Source organism: Bombyx mandarina, chromosome 01 (assembly GCF_030267445.1).
Source record: "Bombyx mandarina strain Sakado chromosome 01, ASM3026744v2".
Classification (NCBI taxonomy): domain Eukaryota; kingdom Metazoa; phylum Arthropoda; class Insecta; order Lepidoptera; family Bombycidae; genus Bombyx; species Bombyx mandarina.
Genome location: NC_143208.1, coordinates 15,231,156 through 15,252,898, shown reverse-complemented (window position 1 = coordinate 15,252,898; position 21,743 = coordinate 15,231,156). Strand labels below are relative to the sequence as shown.

General features: G+C 38.5%; 1 protein-coding gene across 1 annotated transcript in view; it reads left to right on the top strand.

The window, feature by feature from the left end:
• Positions 1–21,743, top strand: part of alpha-Man-IIb (alpha-Mannosidase class II b) — a 109,756-nt gene that overhangs the window by 74,189 nt on the left and 13,824 nt on the right. The window contains exons 3-4 of the mRNA XM_089733256.1: positions 3,728–3,804; positions 4,014–4,094. Of these exons, the coding sequence (XP_089589382.1) occupies positions 3,728–3,804; positions 4,014–4,094 (158 nt within the window). The remainder of the gene's footprint in view (positions 1–3,727; positions 3,805–4,013; positions 4,095–21,743) is intronic.

Sequence of the window (21,743 nt, the reverse complement as noted above, 5' to 3'; positions counted from 1 at the left end):
AAGTGAACGTTTTCTCTATTTTATGAAAGATACAAATTCACGCAAACGTGCCTATCTGAATACGGTCAAAAAATCCTAAATAGATGAAAGCATGAAATTCTCATTGAGAACTCAAAAATAATTGGAATCGACATTAACACTGTGAAAACCCTCAAATAAATCTAATTATCCGAGATATTTTCACCAGTGAACTGCTTCATTTATGTTTACTTATTGAAACGATCCAAAATGCACTCTCAAACCAAAATTCACTACTAAACTTATATCATTTAAATTGTGTAGGCGGAAACTCATTTCGTTTAACAACCTAGGGAAGCGAATAATCAGACGCCTATCGATTAGCTTTTGCACGTCTAGATAATATGAAATCTGCTTAAAACGTTCGATGTGTACGTATCGCGTTATAACCTCGTGCCCGCAACATTAATTGAATTTCCACTCCGGCGGCGACGCTACGGATGATCAAATTCACGTGCATTTAAGTTCTGAATGCAAAATTTGATCAACGCCCTAAGTCTTTCAATATTGACACTTAATGATAGTTCACGGGACCCGGGAGAGTTAGAATGACGCAAAAGTTTCAAACGAATTAGTTATTAAACTGCGACGTCAGCCTGTTAAATTACTCAAGATCAAACCTGCTGATATTGTACTAATAAATAATAATAAATCTTTACTAACAATCACGCCACGTTAACTGATCCGTACTAAGTTCGTAAAGAACTTGTGTTACAGGTACCAGAGAACGGAAATAAATGTAAGATTTTTATTATACACATACATATATTTAATATATGTCGGCGTTAAGCCAGGATTTACACACATAGTTCTTTACAATGAAAATACAATACAATTCTATAAAACTTTAATATTACTTGTTTACAACAAAAAGCCACGCCTGAGTTATTCAGTGGTTTTTACACAATTAGCCATTTTGTGTTGGTTATAGCAACTACAACTTCTTTATACAAACAAATGTAATTACTGCGAAACAATTCACAAACATAGTTAATATTCAAAATACATATTTTAGTGATTTTACATGACTCACATTTAATTTATTTTACATGAATTACTTTTAAGTAATATTAACTAACATTGTTATTATCCAGCCTAATAATAGATGGCGCCAACAACATCATTGCATAACAATTACAATACTTAATTAATTATTAGTACTGTTAATTATAATATAAATTATTATTAATATTTATGCTTTATTAATATTTAATCATTTATACAGTCATTTGTGTTTTTAAACAATAATATAAACATTAACATATTCTGAACATTTTCACATCAAAACAGTGTCTGCTAATTATTAAATATGGTAGAATAACAGTTTTGTTGCTAATAATAAATAAATATTAACATATAATAAACTAAACTATATATTATTATGTTAATTATTGCCAACAGTGGCGTTTGCGCCCATATATACACGTCCATAACCCTGGAAAAGACATTTTATATTTATCATACAAATATCTTCGCTTGGCGGGATTCGAATCCGCGACCCCCTTGTGTAGTGACCATGTCACTTACCACTACACCAGACGGCCGTTACTAATATTTTTACTATACACCGAATACACACAGTAAATGAAATTTCAAACGAATTTTGCAGCGCTATTTGTAACAGCGCTGCGTTCACGCCTCTTTTTACGTTTTTATGCAATTGAATTCGCTTCTGTTGAACAAATACTTTGATAAGGTATTATGGGGTGTACTGAAACCGCATAGAGAGGTAAAAAAAGGTCACTATGCAACTGATATTAGGCTAGTACTGGAGATCATAGATAGTCACTATATTGTGAATATTAATTGATTGCTACGCGACAAGAATAAGGATTCGTTATCCATGCGTGCTTACAAAACGTGCTATTGCCATACTTGACTGTCATTTTGTTTTACGTTACTCGATAGAAGTTGACAACATCGATGATATCATATGCTGTGTATAATAGCTGACAGATTACAGGCTTAGTGCTCTGTCTTGTGTAATATATAGTTACTGTATATACACTGTGTGTTACTGTGTATAGTAACAGAACTGGCTTAACCTGACGACACTATTAAACTATTTTATGGCTTAATATCGCGTTTATTTACGGTCTACCCTGTCTGCGAAAAGTATACGAGGCATCGACGTAATTAAATGGAAATAATGAATAATCGAGGATACAGCACGATCGCGCTCTTCAAATGTGATTACATAATCAACAAATTGTATGTAAATTTACTTATCATACCTTAGTTGTAATGTATGGTCATGAAGTTAATGCGTATCCACCGAAAACTAGCGTTTTTATTGTAACGAAGTAACAAATAACTATAAATTTACTGGCGGTAGGACCTCTTGTGAGTTCGCATCTGTAGGTACCACCACCGTGCCTATTTCTGCCGTGAAGTAGTAATGCGTTTCGGTTTGAAGGGCAGCCGTTGTAATTAATTGTAACTACACTGAAACCTTAGAACTCATATCTCAAGGCTGGCAGCATTTACGTTGTAGATGTCTATGGGCTCCAGTAACTACTTAAGACAAGGTGGGCTGTGAGCTCGTCCACACATCCAAGCAATAAAAAAAATGAAACTACATATAGACTAGACGGAGCAGTAAATCTGTAAATACTGTCCCGTCTCCTGCATTTATAATCTGTGCATGCGAGCCGGTCAGACATGCGCTAGTGCGGCACATAATTTCTATTCGCCACCCGTATATTCGTACGTGCACGGATTTCGGCAACCTATGCTAATGAAAATATGTCCATGAAAATCTACAATAGAATCTCTGTGGATCCGAGGTGGCGTTAACGACGATCAATTCAAATTTATTCATTTGCATCACAACGTTGGTTTAAGTTGCTGCTTCTTTGACCATATTAGTCATTGAAATTCGCCGACGAAATGTTTTTGATGCCTTAAAACGATATTTTTGCTGGCGTCGACAGGTCAATGTGACCCCGGTAACCGTACTCGTCGAACTCGACAAAGAGGTCGACGTGCAACCTAACCCATGCATCAGCCCGCTGAGTTTCTCGCCGGATCTTCTCAGCGGGTCGCGATTCCGATCCGGTAGTAGATTCATTCGCGAAGCAGTTGCTCTTGAGTTGTTAGGTTTCTTTCGGAGGCGCTCGGGCAGTTGTTAGCAAATCCTACCCTTCCTGGCTGAGCCTTTGCTAGCCCACCTGTCCTGGAAAGGTCTGGTACTGGAAAGGCCTCCGGGCCATCAGTAATCTTTCAATCACAAAAAAAAAAGATCAATGTGCTCAAGGTACACGTGGGGTTATCGCAACCCCCTTTGAGACTTTAGGTCGAAGTTTGAGGTTTTTTTTTGTTGGTAATTTTGGCTGTTTACCCCCTTAAATCGACTTGAAAGTTCTCACTTTCACGGCTTTATGTTTTTATCTGGTTTTCTTCCGACGTGGGTCCACCCACCCATGTCAACAAATATATTTATATATTATACATATATAAGTAGAAATATTGAGATCTACTCCGCAACCAAAACCATAGCTCAATATTAAAAAGCTTCATTCAAATTTTCTCATTACAAAAAATAAACCTCTATTATGAACTGTAACTCATTTAAATTACTAATCAAGTTTATAAGTTCATGCACAATTTAAATCCAGTAAAAGTCATCTTATAACATCTATATAAGAATTGTTTTCGTTTTTTTGTACAACAAATTATTATTTTTCTAATAATTATTTTATCGTTACAGATAACAGCTTGGCGAACAGCGATGAGATCATACTGAGACCGTTGCAGATAATGCAGCGGACACCGAAATATAAAAAGGTAGAATTATTTTATATATTATACTAAAATATACGAGCACAAGTATACAAATTGTCAAGTAAAAATAAATTTACACATTTATAACATACAAAAATCCCGTATAATACAGTAAATAAAACATTTCTAGATATTTTATAATTTTAATAAATAATATTTTTATTGTAAACCAAAAGATCATGTCTTCTTAAATGCAACATTATTTTGTTCAGGCTCCCAGTCAGTGTCCAGTTCTTAAAGAAAGCGAAGCTGACATTGACACCATGTCGCTGTATCCATCGTTCGAGTTCCAGGTAAAATATAATTCAATGTTCTTTGTTTTTTCGGTTTTAGTGAGCAGACATGTTCTGAGCTAGCTTTGTGATATGGCAGCGACTGAAGCCTCATAGACGTCTCAAAGCGAATGCTGCTGTCCAACCCACTACCACAGCACGACCCAAAAAGTTCATTTATGAATAGCCTAGCTGTACCCCTCCGATTCGCTGGACATTTAAAATTAACTTTATTATTTCTCACCCCCACAAAGATTCTCATCATTAACGCCTCCGCAACTGGTGTAGGGAGTCCAGCAATTATATAAATATATAGCCTATCCATAAAGTACATGTATTTTCTACATGGATACCAAGTTTCAAGTCAATCGGATGCATGGTTCAGTAGTTATTACGGAACTTCGGTAAAAATCACTGTAGATTTATATATCAGTATAGATTACGTTATACTATTTTTCTTTTTATCAAAATGTACCAAAAGAGGTAGCAATGCAAGATTATCTATGTATATACAGATGCTAGGTTGTCGTGTGAATCCGCGTCGAGCACGGTTAGGAAACCGCCACTTTGCCTAATTTTGCCGCGAACCTGTAATGCGTTTCGGTTGGAAGGGTGGGGTAGCCGTTGTACTATTTAAAAGTCATAGGTCAAGGTAGGCATTAGCGTGTTTTATGTCTATGGGCTCTGATAACTACTTAACATCAGGTGAGCCGTGAGCTCGAACTGAACAAAGCGTACCCTCTGATGATAATCCACACAGATGATCGGTTATGTATTATCAGCGTGTATAATAAAAAGTTAAAGTATGCATACAGTAGTATGCTTAGTTAGTTGTATTCTAATATTTATAAAGAGTATTTAATTTTATTACATTGAAAGTGCTAAAACTTTGACAATATCTGTTCTAGGTATTGTTGCTCATACTCTTTCTTTTTCTTTTAAAATTTTGTAAATGCCAGTCGAAGTTTCTTCAAAAGACATGGATAAGTTTATAGGTTCCGGGAGCTTTTAGAAAGTAGTCCTGCTATCTGATGCTTCCATTATGATTGATCTTTCTATGTGCAAACACCCTAAACGGTTGCCTGCGCCATATCAAATATCTACCATTTGTAGTCGTGGTTTTATCTTTAATACAAAATTTTGGTTGGTTAATGAAGTGACACACGCACTGTTTTAAATTGCACAAATAATGCATTTATGAGCAAGCTGAATGGATCCACTAATTTCCTATGGCGCGCCCAAATTTGATTTCAGTTTTAATTTGCCATATTATGAACATGGCATGTGGAGGGTGTTCAACAGAGGACTTATCAGGGGGTTGGGTAATTGTGTCGAACGTATCGAAATTGTAGGCCACGAGGGGAACTCGATTTTAACCGCTACGAAGCAACAAAAGAGCTATAGAACTGAAACAGTAAACAATTTTATTCGTTTCATAAGATATTAAAATAAATTAAATCATAATATATATTATTATATTAAATTACAAAGTAAACAAGATATTTTAAAAAGATTAAAGACAACGAAACCGAAGCGAGAAGCCGTGAACGTTGTTTCCGTTGTATAATACAGGAATTTAACACCCTTCCTGAATGTAGTTTGATTTTTCTTTTCAAGATTGTCATTCACCCCGTCCCGTTCACAGTTCGAGCGGAAAATATGAAACTAGAAAAAGGCTGCGTACCTTTTGAGCTGCACTTGTGTCTGATTCAAGTCTTGTTTGGTTTGTGTTGAAGTTTTAAAGTTTTCATTTATGTACCAACAGCAGGGAGTTAAGTTTAGTGAACAAATTTATTATGTTGTTCGGTGGATATGAGTTTATTTAAAATATATATACATGCTTTTCTTTAATGACAATTACTGACGTATGTACTAAGTGGCTTATAGAGAAAATGCATCTAATAATACTAAAGAGCTCCATAGGCAAAATGAGAGTTCATGGTTAACGTCCAAAATAATAAAAATATACACGTAGATGAAACTCGATCGAAAGGGCCATATATCCGATTCTGTGGATCGAATGGTAAATGGTCGACGTCGCCCTAAACACGTCATTACGGATACACGTCCATTAACGGTGCTTTTAGGTACCTCAAGCACCGGTCACCGTCCTCACCAAACCCGTCGCTTGCGACGAAGGGCTCGGCCAGCAAATTAACCCATAGACACAGCCCACTGAGTTTCTTGCCGGATCTTCTCAGTGGGTCGTGTTTCCGATCCGGTGGGATTCTGCGAGACGCTGCTCTTGTTAGGGCCAGTGTACACCTCCGGCTTGAGCCCTGAGAGCTCATCTACACGCTAGGGTAACGCTGATATAGCCTCTCAAGGCTATCAACATAGGTAGGAAAAAAGGCCTTAGCTAAGTGGAGGACATGCCAAGAAATAAAGCGTCTTTATCTGAACGTAGAAGTTACATTGATTTGATATGTATATTTATTAAAGAAATCTTTTTTATTAATGTACATGTAAAATTTGATGAATTTTAAAAGTTTTTGATTAATTTTAAAAGTTATCTTTTTTTTTTATTAGAGTATCTGTTCTTTTTTCGCGAACGCCACAAATAATTTTCTTAGTTGCACCAACAACTGAGACGAATCGAATGACAGCACACACTTTAAAATCCATCCATAGATTTAGACTCTAGTACAGGCCAAAGAATACTACATACTTACGCTCAAAAATGTTACTCATAACGAAAAATGCTGTTAAAAGTTCGTCAACTATTATAATTAATGTTCAACTACAATCGAAATGATTTAATTCAACGAATGGATATTACTAAAGTTATTTAAAATCGAACCGAAGTCCGAGTCGATATGCGGGTTCGGCTGTAATCATAAAATGCCAATACATTTCTGTACTCTCGCTACGTTAGCACGGTTATTAAACGATTCGTCGTTGTAAAATTTCTTGCATGAGTAAAAAGTACAATGGCTTCTAGATGTTTCTGAAACGTTCTCCTGTAAACATCTTTAAATGAAGCAGATTTTCTAGATTAGATTATAAAAATGCTTAGAGTCACATGGCAGTCTCTATATGAAAATTTAGTTAGTTAAGTAGTCGCAAAGGTCATAATGTCGCAATATTCATGAGGTGCATATAGCGGATATTGTTTAACAACGAAATCACATATCCTAAGGAGGAAAATAAATACACTACATTGTGTTTCTCTACTTGTAAGAGTTTATTACTTGTCTCCTTGGCATTAGATCGTTGTATGCTCCAATGTTCTGCCTTCAGCATCGGATTGCCAGTTCAGGGGGAGGACAGACCGGGCTATGTCGGATTCCGGCGCCTCTAGAGAAGAAGGGGGAGAAGAGAAAGACCGTGGTCCTCCTTTTCTTCTAATTCCTGCCGGGAGACTAAGCCTTGAGAAAGGCGCGCGAGGCGCTACGCGGCCTCAGCCATGCAAGACCTGAGAAGCAGGACAAATCGCTGACACATAATTACGATTGATATGTGGACAAAATAATATTAAATAAGACCCTAATTTAACATACTGATGACGTGTCGAATAGTTTGTAATGTAGATAAGAACATTTTCTTACTTAAAACTTCATATTCTGAAGTAAGAAAACTTTATTTCAATTGATGTTAACTGTTCTTTTTGTTCTGAAAATACACACGTAGAACAATATAACCTACACAAAATATTTTGTAATTACAAAAGAATTCCATTTGTAATTCAAGGTTAATATATTTTTAAATTATATTTCTAAAACGAAAAGCGTTTCTTGGTGGAGAAAATTCCATTGTGCGTAAAGTTTATCGGATGTCGGCGACCGCAGCGCTGAACGGAACGTATAACTTTTGTCGTGACAATTGTAAAAATGTTTTATCCGGTACAGTTTTATAAAAATCCTCTTGTAAAACTTTTTACTAGAACTGTTTTTACATCGCATTTGTTATTGCCCTAGCAGGTAGACGAGCATACAGTCCACCTGGTGTTAAGTGGTTACTGGAGCCCATAGACATCTACGACGTAAATGCGTCACCCACCTTGAGATATCAGTTCTAAGGTCTCAAGTACAATTACAACGGCTGCCCCGCCCTTCAAACCGAAACGCATTACTGCTTCACGGCAGAAATAGGCATGTTGGTGGTACCTACCCATGCGGACTCACAAGACGCTCTGCCACTAGTAAAATAACGGAATTTTAAATACTTGTCCGAAAATTCATATCTCTTAAACCCGTCTCATTCTGGAAGACTAACCCCATGTTTCCGTTAATGCTTCGATCTCTCGCGTCAGCTAATTCTTAATTACGATACATTACGTGCAATGGAAATAATGCATTTTTTTTATCTTTGTTTCTTTTTGTGGTTTACCTTAATAAGCATTTATTAACTATCTTTATTATTGAGGACCGTTTCAAAACACTTCTTGATCTTATTCATAATTTGTCACCGGAGTTCTGTAAGCCCGGTACTGCTTCACGGCATAAATAGATAGGGTGGTGGTGATACCTACCCGCGCGGACTCACAGGAGGTCCTACTACCAGTAATTACGCAAATTTTGATTTTGCGGGTTTGATTTTTATCCTTCATAGTAGAAGTCAATCATGAACACTCGTCGAGTACGTATTTCATTAGAAAAATTGGTGCCCGCCTGGGATTCGAAAACCGGTGCATCTCAACACGAATGCACCGGACGACTTATCCTTTAGGCTACGACGACTTCGAAATTATTTATTCGTTGGTTCGTGTTATTATTTTCATTTTGAACCAGCAAACGCATTGTTATAGCAGTTATTTTAGGCGATGCCCAGGTCATATGCCATATACCAAAATAAAAAGTATCTCATATATTAATCTAGGTTATAAACTTTTTTGTGCGAAATTGCACCCAAATCCATTTTAATACAAACTAATATTTTCTTAATAGTACTATTATTTATACTAGTAGAGACAGAACTTTTGGACAGCCTTCTTATAACGGCTTATCAAACAGTCACAATGAATAAGACCGCCTGTAAATAATTGATTGATACTTACAATAACATTGTAAATGTTTGCTTACTTAAAATATTTTTTGCTGTAAACAGGCGGATAATCTAGCCACCTTGAGTCATGTGGTCGGTTTCGCAATTGTATTGTTTGACGAGAAATAGGCAACACGGTGAACCAGCAAAACCAGTATAACATCTTAACTAATTAATATTTAATTTGAATGATACGCATCTCTTAGGGATTAATTGGCTTTGAGATGGGACGTGTTCGCAAGGGTTTACGACTGTGTGAGATTATTAGCAATATATTAATACCGGGGACGGAACAGACGGCGCCTGTTTCTAAGCCGCTATATCAAGTAATTCCTATTAGACATACGTAAATCCGATCCTTTTTTTCCTATCTAATTATTGGTAGTCTAAGGGATTATTCCGACTTCGCGCGGACGGACTACTGAGAGAATTGCTAACACTGTCCCTAGCAAGAGCAGTGCTTCGTTAAATGTACTACCGGATCGGAATTGTTACCCACTGAGAAAATCCGATGAAAAGTGGGAATCCGATTCTTCCTATCCGAACTCTTAGTTCTGTTTCTACGTACAGGTTTGAAGAGCATCATAGTTATAGACAATACACTTGAGATTTCGACGTTAGATTTCAAAGTTTGCGGCAACATCATTTCCTTGTCCCGAGTAATCGCCTTATATGTCAGAAGATTCTACTAATTGTCTGGCTATTTATAATAAATACCACAACGTACCTTAAGTCATGAGGTCGCATTCTCAGTTGTTTTTTGAAGAAGCTGTCCTACCATTCAAAATAAAACCCCTGACCCCTTTGTGGCATAAATAAGAAGGATGGTAGTACCTACCGATGCTGTCTTATAGGTTCTACCACCGAAAATAGCTAAAAAAAATCTTAGAACAACTTGTGTCCGTTGGGTTTTACCAATTATAGATATGATAATTTCACGCGTATAGATAATAAAAATCGGAAAAAACACAAAGCGTTCGGATTACTAATACTATTCGATGGGCGGTATTCAGTTTGTATTGTTTATGGTCTACGGAAACCGTTTAAGGGAAAGTGCTACGCCTATTCATATATATCCACCTTAAAAAGTGTTGCAGTAAAAAGAAAAGTGAATTGCAAACAAATCATCTGACTTTTCGTAAACACATAAGTGAATTTTGAAACAGTACGGTAAAATGAAGAAAGGAAAGACGTATTGCAAACTAAATAAAGTAAAAGCAGTCAGAACGAAAGACAAAAGAATAGTATCTACAACATTTGTCGACGCGAATAAAACGCATCAAGACACCTGTAAAACAAAAGACAAACTGAGAAAATGTACAAACCTAAATGAAACATGCTTAATGGATTTACGTGTTACTCTTACAAAGTCATTTTATGAAAACGCTCAGCGGTTTTGTTGATTATTATTACCGTATTTATTTACGCTGTACGTTTTTGAACATTTCGCGAAAAGAACTTCGAACTCGATTTCGCGATGTTATTGCTGACAAACAGGGTTATCCGTGCAATTATTTGCACTCTAACCTCTAGGAATAACGCGATGGCAGATATAAAACAATAATGATAAATAATAACGTATTTCATACTTAAGTTAAGTTTTGAACTGAATTAACCCATTCTTTAAATAATTTGTCATTCATTTTTAAGCTATTGCATAGCTTTTATCGCGGGTTTTGAGCGCGGCGACCGAATCAAGAAATTCCGTAACAACAATAAAACCTATCACCCCCACTCCACCTACCCCGTAGCTCGCGTTCAACACATTCACACATTGCGCTTGTGTCGTGTTTGTGAATAGCGCGCGGCGTGACGTCGCACTGCATGCCCATCATGAAAAGTCTGCCCATCTCCCTCTCGCGCGGTCTAGCTTATGAGTGTGAAGGGGACATTTAATATTTTGCTTTTGTTAATGTTTATAAATATAGCTTGGTCTTATTTTATTATTGTTTTAATATTAAATTATTATTGTCTAATTATAATTGCATAAGTTGATAAAAAATGCTATGCTTTACCGCGGCAGTCCCCGAGCGCCACACGTGTTTTTTTATCTTATTTTTGAGGTGCCGGTTTCGTCTGCCTTAAGTTTGTAATTCAGAATGAAGAAATGTTGCATTTTCCCGGGATAAATAATTACCCGTGTCACTTCCGTGCCCATAAATTACCAGTATACATGTATTTGTAGAAAGGCGCGTTAAATCACGGACCAGCGAACGTAGTGTCGTATTTATTACAGTAGATTACGGGGGTCATTCCATTTAGCATGATAAAAAGTATCTTATTTTGTTAATCCATGCTATAAAACTATCTTTATGCAAATTCATTCATCCATATACGTTCAGTCATTAGCGGTTTTGCGTTATTCAGTCACGAACATGTAAAATAAAATTTACATTAGTATAGATAGTATAAAGTAGTATAGAGATTTTCCTGACATGACATCGGTGTTAGATTAAGAACCGTTCTGTCTAGGTTATTGAACACCTTTTAGTATATTAGTTGTCGATGGCAAATGAATTATGTTGCCCCACCTATGATTGCATCAACTGTCACCCACCTCCATTAATAAGTACGTTTTCCTAATGAACTAATGCGTTGACTTTGCAATTACTCCATTAGTCTGCAGCTTAATCGAAAAACATATTGAGTCTTGCGTGGTCCACTTTGGTTTAAAAATAAAATGCACCTAATTTGTTGTTTTTTTGTATTTCATGTAAAACTTGTTTTGCGCTTAATTTCTACAAAGATTATTGTGTTAATATTTGAACTTTCGTACTACAATGCTTTTAAACGTAGAACAGTCTTTCCTAAAGTGGGCAATATCGCCCCCTTGTGGCAGCACCCACAAGGCCTAAAGGGTACCCCCTTTAAGACACCCAGAAAAAAAAAGGTCGTTCTGTGAGAGCTCTGTGAGAGTTAGAGGCTTCGGAGGCGATTTGTGATTTCATCTAGGAGGACTCTTAGACACCTAATGAACTATAGTGGTTTTTGAGTAGATCAAAAAAAGGGGGCGCTAAAAACTAATTTATTCTCAAAGTAGGCAGTAGACAAACTAAGTTTGGGAACCCCTGACGTAGAACAATAGAGGACGAATTCACAAAATCAACTGTGTCATGTCGGAATACGTTAATTAAGTGCCCAACGCAAAATTGCATTGATCAAATTTTTTGTTCGTAGTTCCTAATATAGTAGTAGCGTACGTAAATTTTGGATTATTCACGTCATAGTCAGCGAGGTGAAAATTCGATTAACTTCGATTCGGTTTTATATTAACACGATACACAAAGGGCGCACACCGTAGGCTACGTAGGTAAGCATTTTGTTATGTATTTGAATACCTTTGACGCTTTTGATGGCGCATCACAATGAAAATTAATTTGCATTTTTAAAAGCTTATCCCGGTATGTTTTCATTGATATGATTGGAATGAAATGTTTTCATTTTAATTCTTTTGATCCTTTCAAAGGGTATTATGAAGAAATTTACAATTAAAACAAAATAACACAAACGCTAAAGAAGTATAGACAGGGTAACGTTTTGAATTTAATTCCTGTTTGCGTCGTCTCACTTCAAGTATTTATATGTATTTATTTAACTTCCACTAGCCTTCTCTCATCTAACGTTTCGTCAAACGATTCCTACGGTAAATAAATAATATCGCGTACTCGTAATAAATGTCGAGAACGAGATAACGAGATCCTAATACTTTACTAATCCCGTGAAAGTTGCAATGGTGAGTACGAAAATGTGGTGCTGGAGACGCCTTGTAATCCCGTGGACTGTATCACACCACAATCCACCTTTCCCCAAAGAACTCGGTATCCAAGACCGACTTCTGTTAACTGCACAGTTACGAATTTTAAAGGCCTTTGGTCGATTCTCCAGAATAGAGGACTTGATGGAGAGATTAATGGTTCCAGGCCAGGTGAAAGGCAAGAGGTCATGCAGTCGATCACCGACCCCGACTGAATCAGCCACTGTCCAAACTGTGTACTCAAAACACTTCGAACCGCTAGATTTGTAAACGTATCGCCAGGAGGCCAATCCTCCAAAGCATGCTTCAAAACATCCTAATGAATGCTTCTGCTTGAACAACATCAAAGCAAACACGATCACTCTGACAATACTCCCCGACTAAAAAGAAGAACCCGTAATATTAATAACATAAATATGATTTTGTATAATTGTTATTAAATAATTGTTAATAACCACGTAATCTGGTATATACAATATCTCAATGTTGAAAATATAATGATATTAAAAAAAATACATTAGTAAATATACATATTCCATTGAATTTTCCTGAAATTCTAAATTGACTCTCACTCCAGGCAGCAGATCTGACATCTTGTTTCATTTCATATACTTTGAAGTAGAATTGACAAAAATTTGGTATTCAATATTATTGCTTCATAGAATTTTGAGAACGTAGAAATGAAACTAAATTCAATTCTCGAGTTGTGTTTGTATATAAGCTAAAGAATAGTAACATGCTTTTGACGAACAAGCCAAGAGCGATATTTTGGTTATATAACGTATATTTTGGTATATAACGTATAATGTGCAAAAACGTGGGAAAATAATAATCAATTTCCATTCTCTTTTTATAAAGATAAAGAGAAAACATTTGTTTAATTCAACCACCTTTGTCATTGTTTTGTATAATTATCATGGAGGGTTTTAATTGTCTAAAGGAATTTTCTATCAGCCACCAAAGTAGGACCGCAAAGCTCGTGCTTAAACATGTTGAACGCTTTTCCTCTTAATATCTAAAGCTTATTCAATTTTAAGATAAAGTTGAATTCGAATTTTGAGAATTAAAAAAACTTATTAAAGCGAAATGATTTACACAATCGGTCACAGCTGGCAGCCTGTTAGTATATTTACATTGTCAATGACGTGGTACTGCGATAAAAAAGCTATGATCACGCGGCTCAGGTGTTATCGGGGTTCTTCGAAGCCGTGGCTTACTGAATGGAACGACTTTTGCAATGAAGTAACAATATTGTGCAATAAAAATCAAACTGCAGAATGTATCGATTTGCGTTACTATCTCTACTGGTGGTCAGTATTGTGTGTCCGTACGGATGAGTTCCATTGCATCTTGCCTATTTTTGCTGCGTACTAAAGAATGGAAAGCAGTCGACGTCGACCAAAACACGTCATCTGGGATCCTCCTGATCTACTAACGGTGCTTCTAGGTACTTCAAGCACCGGTCACCGTTCTCGTCGAACCCGTCGCTTGCTCGACGAGTAAATTAACTCTCAGACACAGCCCACTGAGTTTCTCGCCGGATCTTCTTAGTGGGTCGCGTTTCCGATCCGGTGGTAGATTCTGCGAAGCACGGCTCTTGCTAGGGTTCGTGTTAGCAACGTCGTCAGGTTTGAGCCCCGTGAGCTCACCTACTAGTTAAGGTTACGCTGGAATAGCCTCTCAAGGCTACCAGCTTAGGTAAAAAAAAAAAAAAACTGCGTACACGTTTACCGGTTAGAAGAGCAGTGCAGCTATTCAACTATTCAATTGAAACTTCGACACATTGTCTCTGGAAGGGTGGCTTCGTGCACGTTTTCGTGTGCCTACTCTAGATGATCCAGATCTGTGTAGATTAATAAAAATTGACGGCTAAGGCTATTGTTTCGTCGTGCAAATTTTGAAGCATATTTTGTGATGAAGATGTAAATTGGGGCTTATGAGTTTGAAGGAAAAATTGTTGGGTGGTATAGAGATATAGAAGTAATACAGTTTTATATAAAAAACGTAGAATATAAATTTTATATACAAAGAACTACAGAGTATTTGATTGTCCTATCTAACAAGTAATTCAACAGATTCTTTAATTTATTAAAACACTATAATACCGTTAGAATAACAATTTCTATTTCTATCGGTGTTGAATAAGTACACATCAATAAATTTACAACAAATTTTGCTGAGCAGCAATACTGAAACAAACGTAACACAGCTCTCCACGTTGATCCCGCTAATAATTTACCAATGCTGAAGCCCACAAGTTTTGCGATGCAACTAATTCACCTGAAATTGCATAACATTGAGCGGAGTTAATAAACATTCCATTGGCTTAGTCAGCGAGACGACCAATAACGTGAGTACTGAATCAAGATATTAGGTCGAAGTTTCGATAACATTCGGTTAAGATTATTCTATGCTTATTATGGTAGAAAAAGCAGGATAGTACTATATCGGTTCGGCAAAGTTTTTAGAATAGCCTGATAATTACACAAAGGGGTGTGTAATCTATAAAAATACGCGCTCGAATGTGTGATAGCCATTACTGGATCTTCATCATCGTGTCTCAAGATCGACAGTGAAACTATGGGCTGTTTTTGTAATATGTCGTTAAAAACACCCATAGACAGCATTGCGATATGTATATACCTTAAATTGAACGCAGAATAGTCGATTAGTACGGTGCCATCAGAACTCATTAACCTGAGTGTCAGTTTCACAACATCATCCAAGCTACGCAACTGACTACACTGAACATGCACTGGACTGAATTCAATCAGCGGGCTGAAAAGCACCTTTCATTTTGTCGGATACACTGTGCGTTATCCAGCGTCACCTGTCAATTTCACTCTACCGTTTTTGTTTGACTAAATCCGTTTTAATTGTGTACAATAATACATTAATTAAGATAGAACGTCCGTTGTCGCTTTATTTAGTGCATTTTTATAGAATTTCTTCTTTAAATTTGTAGTTCAGCGGTGTTTCATGTAGAGTTTTTTCGCTCGTCCGTTGGAATATCTTTGCAGTTTCACTTAATGCTACTTAAAATCTTAGCAAAATGATAAATACAAATTTAAAAATTTAGAATGTACGATGATGCTTTTTATTAAAAAGATATGACTTTTCATAAAAATATAAATTAATGTTTATGGGATCTCTCTGTAGACTTGCGGTGTAATTTTTACATTACAATAACTTCTTGTATCTTATTTTCACTTGAGTGACTTCTACGTGGTGTGCATTAGGCTTGGTCGAAAATTTTGTTGTTGAAAATTTACTTTTTATAAATTTCCCATTTCTATATGCCACATGGCGTCGCATCGCGAGAGCATCGGTATCGCAGGATCCGACTGATGCATGACCACGACCACTCTGTCAAGAGTGTACGAATAGGAAGAAGAAGAAGAATATGAAATAAGATCTATGCTTATAATTGGAAGATCCTTTTATGCGCAGCGTATCTGCACGTATGCCTCTTGTAAAAATGCCACTACTATAAACGCCAATCGTGTGGTTTAACTTAGAGAGGGATGCTTCAATCATCGGCGAAAATATCAATTTAACTGAACGTCATCAGTTGGATAAATTCAAATTGTTTCATTATTCAGATACGGGCTATGTCTACGCAGCAAGAACTGCAACTGACGAGTTAATTTAACTCTCTCTTCTGGCTTCCGTTCGATGTTTTTTTTGGAGTGAATATAATGTTGACGGTCTTTTTTATTTCAAATATGTACATACAATATTTATAGTGATTTTTTTGTATTCGTATTTCTGTTTTGTTGCAGCATTTCTTATGCCACCTTCAAATCAACTACTTAAATCCCAACAAAAACGTAAGGGGTGTTAAAGGAAATCTGACTTTTATCATTAACTAGCTGACCCGGCAGACTTCGTAGTGCCTCAATAAATAAATAAAAGACCTAAACTTTTGTATAAAAAAACTCAAACTTAAAACAAACAAAAGGAATCCGTCCGACGGGGGACACATCAAAGGAAAAACAAAATTGTTATTTTTATTTAATTCTGAGCATTTTCATATTTATCTAACTTTTAAACCTTCTCTGGACTTCCACAAATAATTAAAGACCAAAATTAGCCAAATCGGTCCAGCTGTTCTCGAGTTTTAGCGAGACTAACGAACAGCAATTCATTTTTATATATAGATAGAAAACGAAAAATTCGCATCACTCGTAAAGAGATATAATAGAATTGTGAAAATATATCTTATTTTGGTGTCAAATCAAGCTTTCATCTCAAATCCTCTAAATGACCGGGTATATCATTTGCACGAGCCTGATGAGAAGGTATTCATGAAAGATTCATAGAAAATCTGGCTGCTACGATTTCATTAAAAATGTAAAACCTTTGTAAAACCCGTAACTGTCTCGTATCTATTACTTGTCAAATGTTTATTATTTACCTAAAGATTAAAATAAGCCTTGTTTATTCTACATCGTCTGGAAGCTTCGCGCTCCAGTTCGATGAGGCCTTGTTCAGCTGTAATTCAATAAAATCTTACAAGTGCTAAAATTAGTCCTTTACAAATGGTAAATAGCGAGTCGCTTTAGAAACGTTAATTGCAGCAATATTTGCAACAAGCAAGCGAATTTCTTCACTGCTTAAAATGGGAATTGTGGACAAATTTTATTAAGGGCGCGAAATGAGTTTTTTTTAAATCGTACCGTTATGTAGAGCTTTCTTAAATAAAAGTTATATAATAGCTAAATTACATTAAATATTTATTCTACGATAAAATATTAGATATTTATTCTACGATAAAATAAATTGTTAAAACCGTGGGTGGGTCTTCTGAAATAAATAGATTTAAAACTTAAAAAAACATGCTTAAACAGCCGGTTAGCCATGAATTACTTGGATCTTTTTTTTACTGAGTGGTGAGACTGGTGAGACTGGTTGGAATATTTTGAATTTTTCAAGTTTAATCGGACGACTTGAAAATGACGTTCAAGATTCTGTCGCATACAAACCAACGTATGTTCATACATACCAAGCTAATAGAAACGTGCTATGAATATAGCGATTTTTATGTAATCAGAGCTATCGGCTATCATGTATTTCTTCTTCTTAGTCATATATTTCACTGCTGAAGGTCGTGTTCATCATTATCTTTTCTAAGCCGATGATTTTGAGAGACCCTATGCGCGTCAGCGGGCGAATAGGTGCTCACCTATTCGCCCGGTGACGCGGTCACGGGGCTGAAACCTGGCGTTGTTGCTAAAACTGACCCTAGCAAGAGTCGTGCTTCGCAGAATCTGCCACCGGATCGGAAACGTTCACCCACTGAGAAGATCCGGTGAGAAACTCAGTGGGCTGTGTCTGTGGGTTTAATTTACTCGCCCAGTCCTTCGTTGCAAGCGACGGGCTCTACGAGAATGATAACCGGTTCTATCCCTGAAAGGCCTTCGTGGTTGTACCATCAGCTTCCATTTCGTTTGGTTTTCGGCTTCTCTCGGGTCGGTCGCAACAGAGTTCTGTGAGCGCGGTTACCTGATCTGACCAACGTTTTGGCGACCGGCCGGGGGATGTTTTCCGTTCTACCTTGCCCACCACAGCCAATTTTTCAGGGTTGTCTGTCTGGTGGCTGCCGAGCAATGTGACCAAAGTAACCAAGAACCTTTTGGTAGCAAATCGTAGACAATCTTGTTTTTACGCGAAGCTGCTCGAGGACATATTCGTTTGTGATCCGCGGTATGCGGAGCATTCTTTGCGAACACTAATTCTATTTTATCATTTTACAGTAGGTAAATTAACCAAAGCGTTATCTGTTTTATTTCTATGTTTTTAAACTTCACATCTCATTGAAGATAAATGTTTCTCAAAGAAAACTAAAACATCATATATTGAATAGAAAATTTTCACACGTTAGACAAAATAGTTTTTTTTTATAATGTCAGCGTATCACAATAATTCCATTAATGTAATAAACAGGAAATGTCGTTCGGAAAATACGCCACATTTGTACGTTTGATTGATGTTAATTACTGGCTGCGGAATTTCTACATTACGGGTATTGGGTATTGAGTTTTAACGGCATCAGATATGATTTTGCGACACCATTACCCGGGCACACTATCCATCACGTATACACGAACTGTTCTGCTGGTTCCATATACGAATGAATGTGCACATAGATATGAATCGAACTATGCAAATGGGGGCTAAATTAAAACAACCACTGATGTAATTGGATTACCTTCGCCGTTGAAGAATCCAGCGCATTAAGAAAACTTACGAAGTATTTACATTCAGTATGTGTCCCGGGCATTACTAATGGCATTGATTAAATAGCGTCTTTGTTTACCAGTGAAGAGAGTGTATTTGCGTCTTAATTATTCTGTTCGATGCTTTTACTCGTCTGTCTAAGTCTAAAAAGCGAAAGAACTGAATTTCTAGGGATAATCTTCAACCTTTCAGCGCTATTTTATAGCGGTAACTAGATTTATTTACGTTAACTAGACTGCATTTCGGTAACATTCTTGTTTTATACATTTTTTCCTTTCATTATTTTCTATTTGACATTTTTTTTATTGCTTAGATGGATGAACGAGCTCACAGCCCACCTGATATTAAGTGGTTACTGGAGCCCATAGACATATACGGCGTAAATGCGCCACCCACCTTGAGACATAAGTTCTAAAATGTCTCATGTATAGTTACAACGGCTGCCCCACCCTTCAAACCGAAACGCATTACTGCTTCATGGCAGAAATAGGTAGGGTGGCGGTACCTACCCGCGCGGACTCACAAGATGTCCTACCACCAGTAAAAAACAACAACATATTTGCTTTTCTAATGCGTGCCTTTTATTGTCACGAAATACGATCGATTTTTTAAAAGGTAGCTCACGTTTAGTTACTTAATTGTACATAACGAACAGCTGATAGAGCCCTGCGGGCTATCGCGTGCCACGTTCTCGACCTTGATACAAATTTTATTACTCGTTAGTTATAATAACTCAATTTTCCTCACAAACTAGTTTCGACAATAAAAGAAACACAACACCGTTAATTTTAAACGAACGTCCGATACATTGGAAAGTTTAAAAGGTTTTAAGAACAAAAATAATACATTTTTTTTTTTACTGCTTAGATGGGTGGACGAGCTCACAGCCCACCTGGTGTTAAGTGGTTACTGGAGCCCATAGACATCTACAACGTAAATGCGCCACCCACATTGAGATATAAGTTCTAAGGTCTCAGTATAGTTAACGGCTGCCCCAGCCTTCAAACCGAAACGCATTACTGCTTCAAGGCAGAAATAGGCAGGGTAGTGGTACCTACCCGTGCGGACTCCCAAGTGGTCCTACCACCAGTAGTTACGCAAATTATAATTTTGTGGGTTTGATTTTTATTACACGATGTTATTTCTTCACCGTGGAAGTCAATCGTGAACAGCTGTTGAGTACGTATTTCATTAGAAAAATTGGTACCCGCCTGAGTTCCGAACACCGGTGCATGGCTCAACACGAATGCACCGGACGTCTTATTCTTTAGGCCACGACGACTTCATAATCGTTACTTCCTTCGGCAGTCTTGTAATTGTATACATATTTAAAAAAGGTAAACCGAATTATCTAAGTTAACGCTTTTAAATATGATACTTAATACAAGCCCGATTAAGGTGATATTAGATAACGAGTTCTGATCATTTTTGTTTCATGCACAAAGGGTTTTTTTTTTTTTTTTTTTTTTCTCGGGCCGTGGCCGAACCTCCTACGAGGTCCCCACGCCTAGGGGGCGCGCGGGGTATGTGAGACTCAACGATCTGCAGGTGTTGAGAGCAGATCGCGGGCCCAAGGATTTTAGGGCCCACCCACTAAACGACTCCCCTGCACTCTTACACCCGACGTCCGATCTCCGTCCGGGGTCAGAACCCGTTCAGAGTAGGGGGGTTCCCGCGGTCAACACTACAACCAGACACGCGGCGCCACCCCGAGGACGCCCGACCGACGGGTCGTCGAGGCGATAGTCGACGACCAACGACGTCAGTCTCCGCGGTACGGCGGCCCTACCAGGCCGCCCGGGCGGTGCCGCTGGTGTTCCGGGATACCCCGCTGGGCCAGAACCAGCCTGCCGGGTCGGAACGCGATACACCGCCGACCGGGTTGCTCTTCAACAGTATGTTCGGCGACGACAGCGACGACGAAAATGCGGACCGCATCGCAGTCCGCAGCCGCCGACGCGCCGTCCCGTCCTCCTGGTGCCAGCGCGCTAGAGTGACGGTAGCGTGCGGCGCAGCCTCAACCCCCTTAGGTCGCCCCGTGACCATCACCGGGAGGAGACTGCCTCCTCATAGGGGCTGGAGCTGGACAAACGCCCTCCTCCGACCCCCGGCCCGACGGCGGCGGCACGGCGCCGAGAGGGAAGAAGAGCTCTCCCTCTCCCGTTCCGCCGCCTCCTTCTGAGAGATGGTGGACTCGCAGAAGTCGAGCATCGCCTGCCAGGACTCGTCGCTGCCGAGCATCATAGCCACGACGGTCGGAAGCGACAAGTCCGGTCCTATTTTTGCAACGAGGACGCGGCGCTGCTCCGCGAAAGCGGGGCAGTACGCGAGCGTGTGCTCCGCCGTGTCCTCGTTGCAGCCACTGCAGTGGTGGCACTTCGGCGTCGGCTCCCTCCGGGCGACGAGGTGCAGGTAGCGACCGAAACAGCCGTGTCCCGTGAGCACCTGCGTCGCTTGGAAGGTGAGACGTCCTCGGTCGCGATTCACCCAGTCCGAGAGGACCGGGCGGATCGCCTCGACGGTCCGTCGCCCGTAGGCGGGGTCCGCCAGGCGGCGAGACCACGCCTCGAGCACGGCACGCCGAGATTGAAGCTTCCGCGCTCGAACTTCCACCGCGCCAGGACGCGGCTCCCCCCTGGAGCGGAGATCGCATCGCCACGCGTAATCCGCAGCGAGCGCCTCCGCTTCCAGGT